The 19,034-nt window shown below is 25.6% G+C and overlaps 1 protein-coding gene across 1 annotated transcript in view; it reads right to left on the bottom strand.

The window, feature by feature from the left end:
• The window catches only part of LOC119674547 (calmodulin-alpha-like), an 18,111-nt gene extending 671 nt beyond the window's left edge, over positions 1-17,440 (bottom strand). Inside the window, exons 1-4 of the mRNA XM_038085691.1 lie at positions 17,333-17,440; positions 16,734-16,811; positions 5,488-5,662; positions 21-263 (exon numbers count right to left, since the gene is read on the bottom strand). Coding sequence (XP_037941619.1) covers positions 21-263; positions 5,488-5,662; positions 16,734-16,736 — 421 coding nt within the window. The 5' untranslated portion in view covers positions 16,737-16,811; positions 17,333-17,440. The remainder of the gene's footprint in view (positions 1-20; positions 264-5,487; positions 5,663-16,733; positions 16,812-17,332) is intronic.
• Between the last annotated feature and the right edge of the window lie 1,594 nt (positions 17,441-19,034).

The raw sequence follows: 19,034 nt of genomic DNA, 5'->3' as shown, positions 1-19,034 counted from the left end.
AAAAGATTTTAGTCGCTTACCTTCGTAATTGACTTGACCATCACCGTCGATGTCAGCCTCGCGGATCATCTCATCGACTTCTTCGTCTGTTAATTTTTCACCCAAATTTGTCATGACGTGACGCAATTCAGCCGCTGAAATGAAGCCATTGCCATCTTTATCAAATACTCTGAATGCCTCTCGGATTTCCTCTTCACTATCGGTATCCTTCATTTTACGGGCCATCATTGTTAGGAATTCAGGAAAATCAATGGTACCATTACCTGTGTTATTAATAGTAATAAAAAAAAAAAAAGAAAATTAATAATTAGATACGTGATTTTTTTTAAATACAAAGAAGACTATTAATTAATGAAAAATGTATATATCATTATTTCGTTTTTAATATTATTCAAAATGAAATCCTTGAAAGGAAAGTTGGAATGGTTTTATTTAAGTGCATATTATTTATTATCTCCACATTTTACTTTATGTGAACCAATCGGCATAACTGAAACTGAAAGTTCTAATACTATACTGTTGAGAATTTAAGAATCTCGTGAACATATGATTATCATTGAAAAATATTTATTTGCAACTATATACATATATAATATTTATATTTGCTTATTTTCAATACAAACGAAATGCAATAGCTACAAAAATTGAAGGCATGACGGAAACATTAAAAATTCATTATTAAAGTGTTGATAGTGGAAAAATTTGGCGAAGCAGATTTACACCGAGTGGCTGGCACCAGCAGGCAGCAGGCAACAGGCAGACCAGTGACCAGACCAGACGAGTGCCGAAAATTGCTGCCAATTGAAAAGATATGGTAATAAGAAACATTGTATGGGTTCGAGACAAGAGATACAATAAAAAATATTAAGTTTTTCTTTGCTATAAATAAGCAAATTACCGTCATCAATGTATTAAATTAGCAATTGCTTCTGGCGTTGTGCAAATTTAAGACAAATAATAATGAAAAGCAATGAACAATTTATTGAAATTCAATAAAATATTTGAAAAAGAAATATATATAAATAACAAAAAAAAAAAAATATTATTTATATTAATAAAATAGAAATAAGAAAAACACTATAAGAACACTGCATGCGCACATATTCAGTCTATCGAGTGTCTAAAAGCGGACAGTTTCGCAAAGGCAGGGCGCTCACAACTATTTACTCGGAAATAAACAGATATAAATATAAATATAAATAAAAAAAGAAAAAAAATAAAGAAATTTAATTAAATTTGTTTTGGGAAATCCTCGCAAATTATGCCAAAAATTCAAATAAATGTATGATGCTTTATTATTTTCACTATGGAAAAAATTGAATATTTATTAAAATTTTCTTCTTCTTTTTTCTTTTTTTTTGACAAGATCTGAAAAATTTTGATGAACAAGTATTAATATTTATGATGTACCAAAATATTGTAAATATTTCATATACTCATATTTATTTATATTTATGTACAACATCAAAATAAATATTTTAATAATTTATTTCTAATTACTTTTTCCTTATCTATAGCTGGAAATACTTATTTTTGAAGAACGTGCAGCTATTTATATGTGAAAAAACTTTGATAAGATTATGATGAACATAATCTTTTTCACCAGTTTCCCAAAGAACAAAGTACTTTTTAAAATCTTTCATTAAATGCAGTCTTTTTTTATAAGCTATATACAGTAGACTCCCGGTTTAACAAACACTATTATAAATAACGAACTATCAAATGCTTGTATATAATAAGTTCCTACAAATATTGCATAATAAAATGCATTTCAAATAAGAAAAGCCCTTGACTTTATATCTTTGATACCGAAACTCTACTGTATTCGATAAAAGTTTTCCAATTTGCTTGTTTACAGGTTGGCTTTTCTAATAAATGCAAAGCAAAATGCAAATACATTTTTAAATTTAATTTTATTCTTTTTTCTTCTGATATACTCATTGTATCTACTGGGTGTGGGTGGTGGAAGCAAGTAGTTCACTTTTAATATAAATATATTAGACGATATAAAAATTACACTAACTCGCACTAGGAAAACAATTTAAATAACATCTCCATAAATTGTGGGTTTAATGCCGTTTCGAATATATTTATTTCTTGAATAATTGATTAATTTCTATTAGGCTAGAAAACTTTTTGTTTAATGTCTAAAAAAATATTAAACAGCACACACAGCATGTTTTTGAATATACCTATATACCATATAAAAATAATTATCAAATGCTAAAATCGTAAAGCCACTTTTATACATAAGAAGACTGTGAGATAAGTCGGTGATAACTACACTTAAATATCAATTTAACACTGAAGTAATATTTGCAGTTTTACCATGTTCACTTAGTAGATTTTTAAATTATATATTAGTTCCTCACACAATCAGCTTGCTTAGGACGATATGTTAATTAAAAAATAGAGATTAAGAGAAATTTCGATGCTTTCTGTGCCTCGTCACCTTGGTCAAAACAGTGTTGCTCAGTAATAAATATCAGAAAATCTACTTATGAAAAGTAAATATGTGTGCATATGCTTAATATTCACATAAAAATAACTATCTTATATTCTTAAGCACCAAAAACTAACTAAAATGGAAGTAAAAGCAGAAAATTAGGAATTTTGATATGACTCTGTAAACGTGTCTTTACCTCAAGATAAAAAAAGCATAAAAATGGTGTCGTATGATGGCATTTTTAAATTTAAAGCTCGATATCTTACTATATGTCTTACTATATTGATATAAAGTGTAGTTGAAAACCTTATTCAGAATAGCTACTTTACTGAAATTCGTTATCATAACGTTGTGCCCGGGATATCTGTGTCCTGTCACAGTACAACTTTCGGCGCGAAAATATGTAGAAGGACTTGAATAATTAAAAACAACACATTTAATAAAAAAAAAATATAAAATAAAAAAATGGAAAAGTTAAGAGATATATATGCATTAATAAAAATATACATAATAAACAGATTGATGATTTGGAACGTTTTTTACAAATAATGAAAATGTTTCTAGTTCAAGAAATGATAAATATTGTATGTGAAGTGGTCTCTTTTCAATATTTACCGAAATATGAGTTGTAGAAAAAAAAATAAATTTCTGAATATCTTAATAGTTTGAAACAAAATAATACTTATTTGTTCCTTTTTTTTTGTTAAAATTTAAAAGTGTACATTTTAGTAATGTGTAACTTGAGAACTACAGTTTATTTAAGGCAATAACTATTAAATTGTCTGTCTTAATCAAATTTAAACTTTATTTCTTTTATCATATTATATAAATATTAATTTATAATATGAAGTTAAAGCAAATTGAAATTAAATTTTGTTTTTAAAAACGCTTCTGTGAATTTAAAAAAAAAAGTGTATGTTGATTTAATTTTATTATAGTAATATTTAGAAACATCACCGATGTTTTGAAGGTTATTTTAGAGCGAAGAATATTCTTAGAAGCCTTTTTAAAAACAGAAATAATAATAAAAAAAATTGAGCTCATAGCTATTCTTATTTAAAATTGAATAAATGTTAATAATTAATTTGAAAATTTGTGTAAAATTTACAAAAAAAAATAAAAATGTTTTGTTTAAGTTAGCAAAAAAAAAAAGAAAAAAAATAAATAAATAAAACCCCACCCATAAACAAATAGGACATTAAAAGTTATTTCTTGATTATATCAAAATTGTTGGCATGGCAGATTAAGACTAGAGACAACTTGCCTCAATAATTTGTTGCCTTTTCCCTCTGCCTGCCGCAATAGCAAGAGCAGCGACGAATACAGCCAAATTAATCCTACGATAACGAAAAAGTAATGAAAGTTACATAGAAACGAAAACGTGAGTCAGATAAATCAACAGGAGTAAATTGCTTACAATTTGAAGTTTTCATATGAAAAACTTTCATTTTTACAGTCCTCGCTATTTCACAACCCGATGTACGTATGACACACGTGCATTAAGCACGAAAAAGCTATAATGAAGCACGCATGTGCTGGATAAGAAAAAAAAAGTGACTTATAAATCCAGGGCAAATAGTTGGCCCTGTGCAGCATCACAGCAGTTTGCAAACTTATTAAAGCCAGCAATTGAGAGAGCTGTACTCTACGAAGGACAGTGGAGAATGTTAACCAAAAACGACGACTGAACAACATACGAGTATAATAATCTCTCCCAAATTGTGTAGGGGAACAGAGCTGAACAGAACAGAAGTTCTGGGTTCAATGGCAAAATTGAAAATTTGGAGCAAACCTTACTCATTTTGTTTATAGGTTGTGCAGCTGAACGAAGAATCACAAAATCAAAGTAAAGTGAAATAAATACAAATAAAAATTTTAATATACAAAAAATAAAAAAAAAATTTTATGGTCTCGTGATTTAAATCAAATATACAACAACCCTTCAAAGAAAAAAAAATTTAATCTGTGTTGAAGCAAGGGTAGAAAGGAACCTTAAAGCAGAAAACTTTATTTATTTATTTTTTTTTTTTGTATCGTACCTGCCTAACATGATTCGAATAATTCTATGGAAGTATGTATACATTTTAACCTATATTTAGCTTTTTTATTACATCAATGCAGAATTTCAATGAAATTAAAACTTCAATCCTTCAAAAGTGTGTTCATTGAGTAATTATGTTGGGACGTTTCGTCCAAGTATCAAATTTAAAAAAAAAAATTTTTTCTCTGAGTATTGGATGAAGGAGAAAAAAATAAATTAGGTCATTATTTTGCAGATTAAAATTCCTGATGAATTTAATTAATTCATTTTATTGAATATAAGTATATTTTTTTCGTGTTACTGCTAACACGATACATTAATATATATATATCTATATATATAACTCTGCCTTAAATTCATATTTTTTATTCAAACAAAATTTTTTTTGTATACTATTTTTAGATTAAATACTCGTACTATTTATTGTATCTCATTTTTTTCGGTTTTATGGCGGCAAACTGAAAAAATTGCTGTTATTGTAAAAGCAAATTTTTACGTTTTTATATGAATTTTATTTTCGTTTCAGTCGTGTACACTTCATGAATTTGTCACCCAAATGAAAAAAATATGAAGACCTGTGAAACAAGCAGCAAAATTCATTCTGCCGTTTTGAGGTTTTTCACCTCTGGCGAAACTTTATTTATGCACTTTTGTTTATATGTGTTAAATGAAATTATTAGGCTAAAATTATAAAAAAAATAAATATTTTTAAACAGCAGCAGTAATATTTGCACTTAAGTATTATAAATGAAATAAAATGAATTATTTTAATTTCATTTCTTTGTTTTCAGAGACTGCTTTTTTTCTTCTTTTTAACATTTAATATATAATATTTAATTTTATTAGTTCTCTTTCTTTATTTATATGAACGATATATTTACGATCTCGAGTAACAAACTTGACAATGCAAAGTACCAGTAACAACAAACTTTTACTCGAGATCGTGTATACACCACAATTGGATACAAATATTTTATATTATATAAGTATTTAATCTTACCATCGGCATCAACTTCATTTATCATGTCCTGCAATTCAGCTTCTGTTGGATTTTGACCCAGTGACCGCATGACTGTACCCAATTCCTTTGTTGTAATGGTACCATCGCCATCCTTATCAAAGAGTGAGAATGCTTCTTTGAACTCGGCAATTTGTTCTTCTGTAAGTTGATCAGCCTAAAAAATACAAAAAAAAAAAAATTATCAATTATTAACAAATTCTAAGTGTTTAATAAAATTATATGAGAACTAATTTCTTATCTAAACAAAACGATAAGCTGGAATTCAAAATATATTGTTTTATCTAAACAAATCAATATCTTCTTGGAATGGAGCAGATATTACAGTGAACCACCTAAGTATAAGATATATTAGTGAACCGTTATTGAGTAAAAGTGCTTCAAAGTCGCATTTTATGGAACACCAAAAGATCATTATAATTTAAATAAATGGATATAAATTACTAAATAAAAGAATTTAGTTAACAAAATTATTGCAAGTATTAAATAAAAAATTTAAACTTAGTAAAACTTATTATTAAAGAACAGCTATTATTTATTGCGCAAGGTAGGAAGTTAGATACTACTGGCAGACTAAGACCACACATAGACCTGCTGATAGCTCCTTCATTATAGCTTGTTTAAACTTTTTGATCAAAATGGTTTATAGTTTTCAAGAAAGTCTGCTGTTATTTAACAACATATAAGTAAATATTTTTGCAGTAAATTGTAATGTTCAAAAATTTATTACAAGAAAATAAATTATAAAACAATATAATATAAATAATAATGTTAAATATAACAAAATTATAAATAATAAAATATATATAATGATATAATAATTAATAATAATATAATAAATAATAATAATATAATAAATAATAATAATATAATAAATAATAATCATATAATAAATAATAATAATATAATAAATAATAATAATATAATAAATAATAATAATTTATAAATAATACTATTTTTATTTTTAATTTAAATTTAATATTAATTCTGCCAAATAATTTTGTGACATTTTACAATTGTTTTATTAATAAGATTTAATTCATGATAATTTACAAGGTGAAGAGCTACTCTTGCTTTCAAATTATATTTTATTATAACATCTGAAACAAATAATATAATAAATATTTTTATAATTATATAAAATTTTTTTAATAATAAAATGAAATTTAAAAAAAAAATTATTCAACAAAAATCTATAAAAAATATTATTAAGAAATATAAATTAAATTTAAATAAAAATTGTTTTTAAAAAATTTATTATTAAATGCATTGAGTAAGTAATTATTTTTTCATACGTAATAAGGAAATGAAATTTATTTTATTTCATAAAAAAAAAGTTACTCAACGTATCAACAATACAGTCTTTGTAATTAAAATCTATTAAATAATGTAGACTGTTTAATAATTTTTAATTTAAAAATAAATCAGTTTTTCACAGCGTAAAAATTATATTTTGCACTTTAAAAAAATTCAATTTAATTATTTTAAAGTAAAAATTGTTAAATAGTATTTTTTTTGTGGAAAAAAAAATATTTTATTTGCAAGCTGTGAATACTTATTAGCGAAAAAACCTTGGAATATTGGCGGACCTTAACATTAATTAGATATTTATTTGCAATGAATTTAAATTTTAATTGAATTTAACTATTCAATATGTTTTTCATCATTCATTATATAAATAAAATTGAAAATTAAAGGACGGAAAAAAAATGTATGTCATATTGATATTATCGGAGAGATTACCCTCCATACGTTAATATAAACTTTTATGTTTAAGTTCATCTATAGTGCTAGAATAATAATAAGAATAATACAAATTTAGGAGTAAAAATTTCATAATGTTCATACAGTTCTTCACAATTCTTAGCGTCACCCAAACCATTAGCCATTAGCTAAATTCAGTTTCTACAAAACGTTCTATAATCTTAGTTTCTAAGTTTAAATTAAGTTCTCAAAACAACACTTTCTGCTTTCTTTGCGCAAAGCTTCATATATATATGAAGAATTATAACGCCAAACCGATTAGAGTTATATTATTTGAGGTTTTGTATCTGAAGTTCACTTTCCTCCCAGTAATATAATTTATTGGTATTAAAGCTTTGTCAATTAAAGTAAATTAAACGAAACAAATCTTCAGATTTAGGGAACATTCTCATTAGAAAAATTTCTTACCTTTTAATTTTATTTAGTTAGAAAAAACTTATACATGAATTAATAAGAGAAATTAGAGGAGAGGATCTTTGAGGGAATTATTTGTTCTCCTTTAATTATTTAAAAGTGTAGTCCAAAAAAAATATATATTACTAATAAAAAAAGAGAGTTCTTGGAAAAAATATAATCACCCAAATATTAGAAGAGACCAACTTTAATAGAATTTAAAGGAAAAATAAGAATGTACAGACCCTGATATAAAAATGAATAATAATAATAATACTTCAGATAATTGAAATAAAAAATTGGATAGAAAACAACACCTAACAGACAAAGAATCTAAAAGACATATCAGAAGAGGGAAGTTACTCTTCAAAGAAACTACAGATCTACAGATTACATAATAAATACAACAAATAAATATAACAAATAAATATAAAAAACTATAAAAAAATTATTGTTTTATTGTTTTAAGAATATCAAAAGCAGAACACTTTTAAGACAATTATAAAGAAAATAAGATTGTATAAATGCAATAAAAATCACTTAAAATATTTCGATAATTTATGTGAAAAATGGAAGGTTTTAGAATAATTAAAGGAAAATATTTCAAAATGATTGAATCATCTCACAAAAATTTCGATAGTAGAAAATTGTTATATTTTCAGGAAAACTATATAATCGTGTAAATATTTTTTAACATTTTTGTTAAGTTTTTTATTTAAAAATAATCAAATTTCTTGTATATTCAATATTTAATAGGAATATTTAAAAAACAAAAATAAAATTAAAGGAATGGTAAAGGATTATTTAATAGATATTACTCAAATCGTGACAAAACTATATTTGAAGGATATAAAACATATTGCAACTACTTTGTGAAAGTAAAAATAATATATTTTTATAGGTTCCACCAATTATTAAATTATTTTACAAATATTTTGAAAGATTAAGAACCTTTATAGATCCTGAGAATTAATCAATCATCAAATCATTATATAAAGGAAAGATGATAATGACTAAATCCTATCAGTAATAAATATACAGACAGGTCTTAAAACGTTTAAATGTAAACACAACAACAACAACCTTCCTTATATTTTGGAAAATAAAAATAATATAGAAATAAAATGATCTTTAGATCAATTTAATTAACACAGTTGAAGAATCGGGAGAACAAATAAATGAGAAACCAAGAGACATCTTTGTTGATTCACTATGAACATGGATTATATAATAATTATTCTATTCTAAAAAATATTAATTCTATTACTTTTTTTTGAATGGTGTTACTTTCCATGTGTTAAAAATATATAAACAAATAGCTTAAAACCTAAATACTATGCAAGACAAGACTGCCGCCTTACAGTAAATATTTGGTAGAAATTACAAATTTCACTTCAATATCAAAATTCAAACAGTTTAAAAATGTTATGGAGATCTTTTTTAATACACTATATACTATGTACGTAAGGTATATAAAAATAACATGGTGTACATGTACATGGTTTGGTTCAGAATATCATATTTGTACGTACGTTTCGCTAAGCTTAAAATGGTAAACTGACGTCAATAAAAAGCAAATATGACTCCGAATGACTTAATAAGAGTAAAAAACATGCACACATGTAAGACGTGACCGTAATGTGGAACCAAAAATGTGGAGATAACAATGCCAGCTGATTAAAAATAAATATTAATTAGCAAAGGCAAAACAATAAAAAAAAGGTACATGTTTGGTACCAAAAACAAAATGCTAATATCCCCCGGTTTCTAAACAATTTTTTACTAGAGAACCAATATATTCATCGTGTATGTGTATATGCAAAGAGAATTATATATATACATATATATATTTATTGTTCAATATAGAAATCAGATACAGAGACACAAAATAAATTAGACAAATAATCTGTGAAAATAAAAGATGAAAGCAAAATATATTCAGGCATATGTTCAGTTCATAAACTTTTGCGAACATATTGAGTATTTGTAATAGAATATAAGGCCACTTATTTAAAAAAAAATGTATTATTTCATTTTTGCAATTTATTATTCTGTTTATAGTCTTCTAGCGATACTTAAAAATATTCATTTATGAAGAATACATAATTTAAAAATACTTAAATATATTACTTTTTGAAGAAACTAAACTACGCTTATCTTCAATGAATTAAATAATTATAAAAATTTACCTTGAATACTTTACGACCATTTTAGATATAGTAAGAAGGAATATAACTTTTTTTTGCATATTAAGGTTAATAATGATATACGTTCAAATTGGCATGTATTTTTTTTTTTAATAATAAATTACAAATTTATTATTTTTTGAAATAGCTGTTTAAGCCGACCATTTCGAATTATTACAATAAACCAAATATATAATTTGGTTATTACATTTATTATTATTATAATTAATTAGACGGTTATAATTGTCGGAATTTCGCATTAGCAGTTTAACATACATATTATTTAATTTACCGAGACATAGAGACATAGAAAACTACTATATTACAGATCATTTAACGAAAGAAAGAAGAGAGAAACAGATTGGTAATCCTTTAGCGACCTATAAACACAGTCAGTTATGTTTTTAAATGAAATACGAAAAATGGGGCATTAAATAAAATTCCGGTTTCTTTCATTATCAATATCTTAAATATAAGTTATAATAGCTGCAAACATCGGACATTGTCTAATGAGCCTAAACGTCTCGAGAATGAGTATTAAATCCAATGCCTACCGTATAAGCTGCAGGGCTGAGTAGGAAGAAAAAGAAATTATTAAACACAAAAAATTATATAGATTATTATAAGCTATAGGATGTTTTAAATGGTAATACCGCCAAGGTTTACCAAGGCTATTACATTTTGTTACATCAATAAGATGGTAGAACATGAGATATTATTTGTAGAATCATACTGGGATCATGTGCCTATTTATGTCGACTGCCTTATTAAGCTATCTTCTTCTTCTTTTAGGGGTCATACTGGAAGCATATGGAGTAAATCACGAGTAAATTTAGTTTAATTATATCCGCTGCTACATTAATCTATCTTTATTCCATGCACATTATAATTAGCTTTGATAATATGGTTAAATCAGGATTAATACTTTTAGGGGTCATACTGGAACTACTATCTTTATTCTATACACAATATAATTAGCTGTGATAATATGATTCAATCAGGGATAATACTTTTAAGGGTCAAACTAGAACTATGTGGGATAACAATAAGCCAACAAGTTGGATTAAGTATATTGATGACCATTTTTTTTTCACAAAATGCAATAAGGCCTTACTGCATTATCTTATTAAATATGTTCAAAGCCAAATACAACCCTGCATTCTCATTGCTATAAATCTAGTATTACAATTCGACTGTAGCAATTAAAATGAGTTTATCACAACTTACTTCATAATAAATGCCATTTACTATTATAAAATCTTCAGCTTAGACATGCATACTATCTATATCATCTTTAAGATACTATTAAAGTTTGTGGCTCCGGTTATGGCTAACCATATTGTAATTTAATATGAAAAAAAAAAAATTTGCAAAATAAATTTAAAAAAGAACCGGAAACTTTTTCCTGTGAATTATAAGAAATATGACACAAACTGCAAAAATAAAAATAATAAAAAATGCCATAAGCATGAAAAATTTCAAAAAAATTCTGAGTCAGAATTATATCAAAATTTCATATTGCGACGATGACTGCAGAGTGTTTGTATTTATGAGTGAATTTAAAAAAAAACTTTTTTACTTATATACTATATTATTGTATTAAAGTTTTAACTGCATACTACAATTGATAAAAATTTTTATCTTTTATAAAAAACAAACATATTTATCTTTGTTTATTAACTACTTTTAAACGAAAAAACAGCGTATATACTTATATGGATAAGATTTATTATATAAAATATAATTGATCGCTTTTTTTGTATAAACATAAATAAAACTTTAAAGCTGATAGGCTAATCTGTTGCTGTTAAATCATATTTTCTCAGAATTTTTCAATTTAAAAACATATATGAAATTTTACTATATTTAGTCATTTAATTGAAAATAAATATAATTACTTATTCTCCGTATCTTTAATGAGATTTAAAATAAACTAAATTATATCTTATATAGAAATTTTTCTAAAATTAAACCAATCGTATCGATAAAAAATTAATACTTCAATAACAGAAAATATCTTTTTTAGGTCATATATTAAATTGGTTTTGGGTGCAGCCCGGAAGAACAAAATAAAGTCCACGTGACTTTTTTCCTCATTAAAACGATTGATAACATTTTTGAAAAATTTTTAATATCACAAATTATAAGGTTAATTTGTATTATTAAAGATTAAAAACTTGAAAATTTTTTTCACAGACGCCATTTTATCTCTTCAAATCGAATTTAAATCTTATCAATGGATTCATATAAATAAAAAAAACAAAAATTAAAGTATCTTATCTGGAAATTATGCAACATCTTATCAAATTAAGAGATTATAAAATTTTTAGGGAAAACAAAACTACATACTAAGATAATACTACCTAAAAAAAATTAAAGTATAAAGAGTTCAAAGATTAAAAAGTGACTACTATTTAATTTTTTTCATAACTGAAATAAATTTGAATAAAAGTTAATTGTTCTATAAATATTGGATTTCTTAATTTCAAATAAATAATGCATAAACTGAACGTTTTAGATATTCCAAAGTCAGATCAATTAATACACCACTGCAAGTATTCAATGATTCAACCCTCACCCTCACATTGTACAGAAAACATCTATTAATATATAATCTAATCATTGAGAATACTTGAAAATATAACAAATTTCCAAACAACTATATGAGCAGTTCACTTCGAAGATCTATTCGAAGACTTTATCAATATACAGCTTATAACTATAAATATTTAATCCAATTTGTATTATTAATTATATATCAATACAGAGAATAACTTTTACTTGCAATTATATAATGTTAAAAATTATAAGCATTGGGAAAAAGAACTAGTCTAATACACAACAAACAGCTGTTAATACATGATTTGATCATTGTGATTATTTGAAAATCACGTCGATATACGTCAAACAGCAATTATTGCTATAGGGCTCCACTTTACATATATTTTTGAAGTATGAAACATTTTTGAATATGGAAATTGTAACTAACAGATCTAATGTGGCAAGTATCGCCAACATCGCCTCAAGTTACTCTAGTCAATTCTAATCCTACGTCTAAAAGAAGTACTTTAGTTACAAGATTTATTGATGTTAAGTATTTAATTTTATACATAACATTCTAATTAAATTTTTGTTTAAGTACTTCTTATAACAGCCGTATATGCCACCTTATTTATCTATGAATACACTATAGCTCATGTTATTATCGTTAAATAAATCGTTTTCCGAAACTGTATTTATATAGCACAATCTTCGATTTGCTAAGATTTCGATTTTTTTAATCTTTTGAAGTCATGTACTCTTGTCTTTCGCGTCTTTCTAAAAATAATATATCCTTAACTTCTATATTAGTGTCTTCCTATTCTCACTACATTTATCGGTATTATTGCGAATATTGATCATCTTTTGATACTAAAAATTTTATCCAAATTAGGTGAAGTCAATATTTACTATACGATATCATATCCAATAGTACAAATTTGAGTGACAGACTTTAAATGATAATAACCGTATTGAGATGGCTTTTAGCTACTCCCAAAACATACACAATATTTCCAACAATATTTTCCATGCAATATTACTGGAAAAATTGATTTCTGAAGAATTAAAAATGTTAAAGTATGGTACTCTATAAGATCTAGTTTGCTAAGGAATTAAAATGATTATTAAATTTTGTGTGGATTTTATCACTTACATCTCATCAGTTAAATTGTTTATATATTTATATGTACACAGTAAAAATTTTTCTATAGCGAATCGTAATTCAAATTGAAGGAGATTTTCATAAAAATCTAGTTGCATATATATGTATTCCAATAATTATCACATAATACGTGCTAAGGATTTATAAATTTTAGATCTAATATAAAAAAAATGAACACAAATAGTGTTGTTGTAAACTGCACGAAAATCAGACATGTCTTTTGGAAAGGAATAAGCGATTCTTTATAGATTATAGCTTTAAGACGCATACCCAGCCACTACAAAAATCAATGAGAAATATTATGTATCAATGAATGATGATTTTAGAGAAAAAGAAAATTATATCAAGAAGGAAAACATATAGTATGGTGGTTTGAAAAAGAAATATCAAAACTCTACCGCTATCAGAACCATTTAATAATGAGTGTTTATTAAAACCATAAATTATGTCTCTCTTCTATATGAAATTGGAAAAATTGCAGAAGTTTCAAAAAAATTTATCAATGCCCTCTTGTTATCAAAACAATTAATTATTTAACGGGTCTTTCGGCTAAAGCCATATATGTATATCTTAGTTATTGATGCCTAGCTTTAATAGAAGTAGATACCAACGTAAAAAAATGTTTTCTACTGAAATGGTTAGTTAGTTTTAAACAAAAAAAAAATGGAATATTATATACCATAACAAACAACAATATGAGGTATATTTATATATATTTTTATACACATCTATATTGAAAAACAATATGTATTGGTAACCGATGAGTTTTAACTGGTAATAAGGTAATCTTATCTTGCTTAGTTATTTTAATGTGTTATGGCTTTATAAAAATATATGTACATGTGTATATATAAAGTAACTCATATAATGACTTTTCTTATTAGGAATTAAGACCACCTACACCTTTTTAAAAAAAATTGTTGTTGTTAGTTTGCTGCAATGCTTTCAACAAATAGTTGAAATTTGTTTTTATTGCACACAACTGCCCCTCCCAACCACCCCAATAATAAAAACAATTCTATTAACATGTGTTTTGCACTTTCTATCTATAAGTAATTATAATTCCAGCGCACGATTATTTAAATACAATTTGGATTTGGTTAAAGGCACACATTTGTATACAAAGCACAACGCTGCTTTGCTTATTTGTCTAATACACCTTCTCTATTAAGACGTGTTAAGAAGAGAGTTGGATGCCTCAGTGTATACGACACATAATCACATAAATGTCTTGCCTTGCCTTAGCAGTAGGTCATCTAACGAACCACCCATGACAAAAATATGTATGTATGTGCGTTGTTGCTCATTCTTTTTTTTTTGTTTTTTAATTTTATGTTATTGTTATTGTTGTTTAAATTTTCTAATTGTCTTAAACAAATTAGATATTTTTAAATTTTTCTGTGTACGTTTTAAAATACATTGAAACTTGATTGGAATTATTTTTTATACGGTTTTTTAATTGTTTACTATTATAACTAATTTCTGTTGTTATATTAAATTTAATTTTAATGCTGGAGGAAACAATATAAATATAATTTTTTTTTATAAATAAATATTCGTTTATTTCTATACATAAGATTTAAATTATTATTAACTTATAAACAATTTTTCATATGTAAAAACAAAGAATATTTTTTCATTCAAAGGGTTTTATATAGAATTTCATTAATCAATTAATTATTCATATATTTTCACGAATTAAAAATTAACATAATTATATGCAAAAATGAACATAAAAATGTAAAAATAATATAATCAGACAAAACTTTTTATATGAGAAGCCAAGCTGATGTTGCTGCTGCTTTTTACTTAATTTCGGTTGTGTAGATTTCGTATCTGTTACTGTTGTCTTTCTTGTTAACGCTGTCTGGCGAATTTTTGTACAATCATATTCTGCACTAAATTCCTTATTTAATTCGCAAAACAAGAACAATGAAAGAGCAAAGCAACAATAGTCAGAACATGTGTATTAAAAAGGAGCAGCGATAACCGCAATGCGGCAAACTAAACGGTACGAAACGGTTCAGAATATCAACCACCCGAGCGCAGCGAAGAAGAAAACAGAAAATATACGAGTGTATAGTGTATTATGCTCTCCACGAATAACACAGTAAAACAAATAGGCAGACGTTTATGCGGAATAGAAGTCAAAACGAATGAAGAAATTAAATTACTGTTGCTCAAGAGAAAAAGTAAACAAAAGTAAGTAAAGAAGTAGCAAAAATACCGATGCAGATATATGAAAGAAGAAATAACAAGAAGGAAAAAAAAAGAATGTGTGCGAATCGGTACGACACGAATAAACAAATCAGATGAATCGGTTGGAATGGTATGAGTAAAGCATGATATGAAACAATTCTGTCTTTACATGAAAATGAATAAATATAACAGAAGATAAAGAGATGGAAAATAATATGTAAAGCAATAATGAAAATTGTTAGGTATAAAAAGAAAAAAAAACAAATTTCGCACTTTCTTCAAAAATATATTAGAAACATTTCAAAAAAATCTTAAGAATTTATTTCTTCAATATGTGTGACAACACACGTTGCAGCATAAATGTATGTTTATGACAAATATTAATCTAAATTTTAATACAAATTAATAATGTGGAATTTCAATTATTTGTAGAGATAAGATAATCAGATTAATCAAGTATACTTGAATCATCAAATTTGCAGCAGTTGTTTTAATAAAAAGAAAAAAAAACATATATTTCTTACGTTATTCATGCTAATAATTTTTAACTGCTTTTTGCAATACTTGAGTGGTGAGGAAGGAAAGTATTTCTACCAAGGGAGGAGCACAATATGGCTGATAATTAACTGAAGTTTGCTTTCAAATATAATTTTTATTTTGCCTTCTATATCGTTCTGTGGAAGGAAATAATTTCCCATATGTTCATTTTGACACATAGTGAGACAATAATTTATGCACATTTTTCAAAATTAAATAAAATAAACTCAGTTTTTTATTTTATAAAAAAATTCTAACTTATTAACCGTTATAACAAATATGTCGGCAAAATTGTTCTGTGTATTTGTAAATGTGGAGAGTTAAATACTAACAATATTTTGTATTCCTGCTTTGCAAAAGACGTTTTGTAAAAATTTATATCACATTAATTGCTTAAAATTATATATGATAATAATAATAATAATATGAATCATTTTTATATTTACCATTTTATCTATGTTTCTTGTTTTTTTGAAAAGGGGTTATATATAATAAAAAGCTGGATTCGCTTTGGTAATCCTTTGCTGAAAAGAAAAAGACCACAAATCCGTAAGAAGTTGTTAGTTGTTGCTTTGCTTATTGGTTGATTTGTAAAAAATATTTGTTGCTTAGGTGGCGAAATACCAGAACTGTTTTGCTTTGCTTAAATTTTCCGTTAATTTTCTTTTCGTTCAATTTTTCTTATTTCGTTCAAACATATGTTTGCCCAATTATGCCAAGAAATAAATCGGCAGTTATATAGATGAAGCGGTGCTTTTTACTTAATATATTTCAAAATATATTTCAACACTGCATAATTAAGTAAATTTAACAAAAAATTTTCTTCATATATTTCAATTCAAAAATTTTGTAGTTAAACTATTCTCAATTTGACATATAAAGAAAATTTAAAGCTATTTTACTTCAACACGCACACACTACAGTAAAATTATTATTTGACATTTACAGTTTACGCAAAGCAAAGTATATACATTTATTTGTTTAAACAAAATATTTTTTTTAATATTATTTTATTTATAATAGAAGTAGTAGTAAAAAAAAATACCCGCAAGTGCTTCTAAAAATGTGTACAAACGACTCGCAAGTTAATTCAAGTCCGACACGATGAACAACTAAATTGCAACTGAACTGTTCAGTTTCGTTTCTTATTTGAATTTGCTATTTGCTAGTTTTTTTCATTTCACATTTCGTTTTCTTTTCGGCGCTCGTATGTGTTTACTTCGTTTATTTTCCCCTCTTTTTCCGTAATTTTTTAATTCCAATTCTCCCATGTATTCATTTTGTTGACAGCAAACGTAGAGCAGAACTATACCTTCTGTCATTTCCCAACAATATTTGTTTCGTTTTAACTATTAACAGGTCTTCACTCACAAAAAATTTGTTATATCGCTACTGATTGTGGTAGAGTTTTTTCTGTTTTATGTTGCCTACTTCTGCATTTCTGCACATTTACCACTGCAGGGCTGCAAATTCTCTTTTGCATTGGAGTAAACCGCCAATTTTAGCAATACAACAGCATAATAATAAGGGGAAAATGGTATTGAAGTTAATATTGTTTAAGGCCACGAAACAACTAAACGAAAATTCGTTACTTCTGTATACTTTTTGCGCTCAAATTGGAAATATTCTGCAAAGACGTGTTAAACGTGATTGTGTTTGTGCAAAAGAATAAATTATGCTCTTGGAAAACTTGGAGAAAGATTTTATTTATGTATATTTTAAATTAAATAATAAATCTTTTGTTATTTTAATTTATAATTTGTTAATAATTTAAAACATTATAATTTATGTTGTTAAATTTTCTATATAACAAACTAATATCGCGTGACTGCGACGAAATATATTCATGCTGGAATATCCGGTTCCATTGAGGAACATTTAAATATTTGCTGCAAAATGGCCTCCAATCGTTAGTACAATTTTTGATTTTGAACAATTTTTATTTATTATCGGAGTTTCAAGCAGTTTCAAGGTAAATTATTTAGTTTAATTATATTAAAATTAAATTAATATATTGTATTAGTTAAGAAGAATTGTTAAATAAAATTTATAAATTAATATTCAAGCCCAACCAACTAGAGGAGCTATTAAACTTTACAGCGCTGCCTTAAATAGCAACTGTTTCCGTATACATTTTTTGATCACCTTTATTTTATTTGTTTTTATAATTATTATTAAAATGAAAATAGTTAAAAATAATAAAATTTATTAAAATACACACAATATATTATACGATTTGTACACTTTAAAACTTACAAAACTTAAAAATATTCGCGCCATATTTAGCAACCCTCGATCACTTGCGCGGGTGTACGACATACTCCTCTAGGTAAAATTTTTGAATAGCTTCTTCTTATTTTTTGAAAATGATAAAAAAATTTGTTTTTTTTCAAAAATTTTTAAATTATTATTAAAGAAACTCTAATATTGAAGACTCTATTAATTTCTTCAAAATTAAAGTGAGGTATTCCAATACCTCGTAAGTAACGGCGTTTCAGAACGATTAATGGGTAATAAGCAAACTTATATGTTGTATAGCTGATGCTTCTTGTCTTCTTCTTCAACTTTTGACTGTAAGTTGACGTAATTGGTGAAAAACATTGATGTCGTACGAGTTCTTCTTTTTACTGGAAAAATATATTTACATATGCATATGTAATTTGTAGAAAGGTTAGATTGTTATAGATATTTTAAAGTCTACATAGATTGTTATAAATCTGAAACTGCATTCTGTTTTAGGAGTGTTC

The sequence above is a fragment of the Teleopsis dalmanni genome, chromosome 2 (genome assembly GCF_002237135.1).
Source record: "Teleopsis dalmanni isolate 2A chromosome 2, ASM223713v2, whole genome shotgun sequence".
In the NCBI taxonomy this organism is placed as follows: Eukaryota; Metazoa; Arthropoda; class Insecta; order Diptera; family Diopsidae; genus Teleopsis; species Teleopsis dalmanni.
This window is presented reverse-complemented; position numbering and strand designations above follow the sequence as displayed.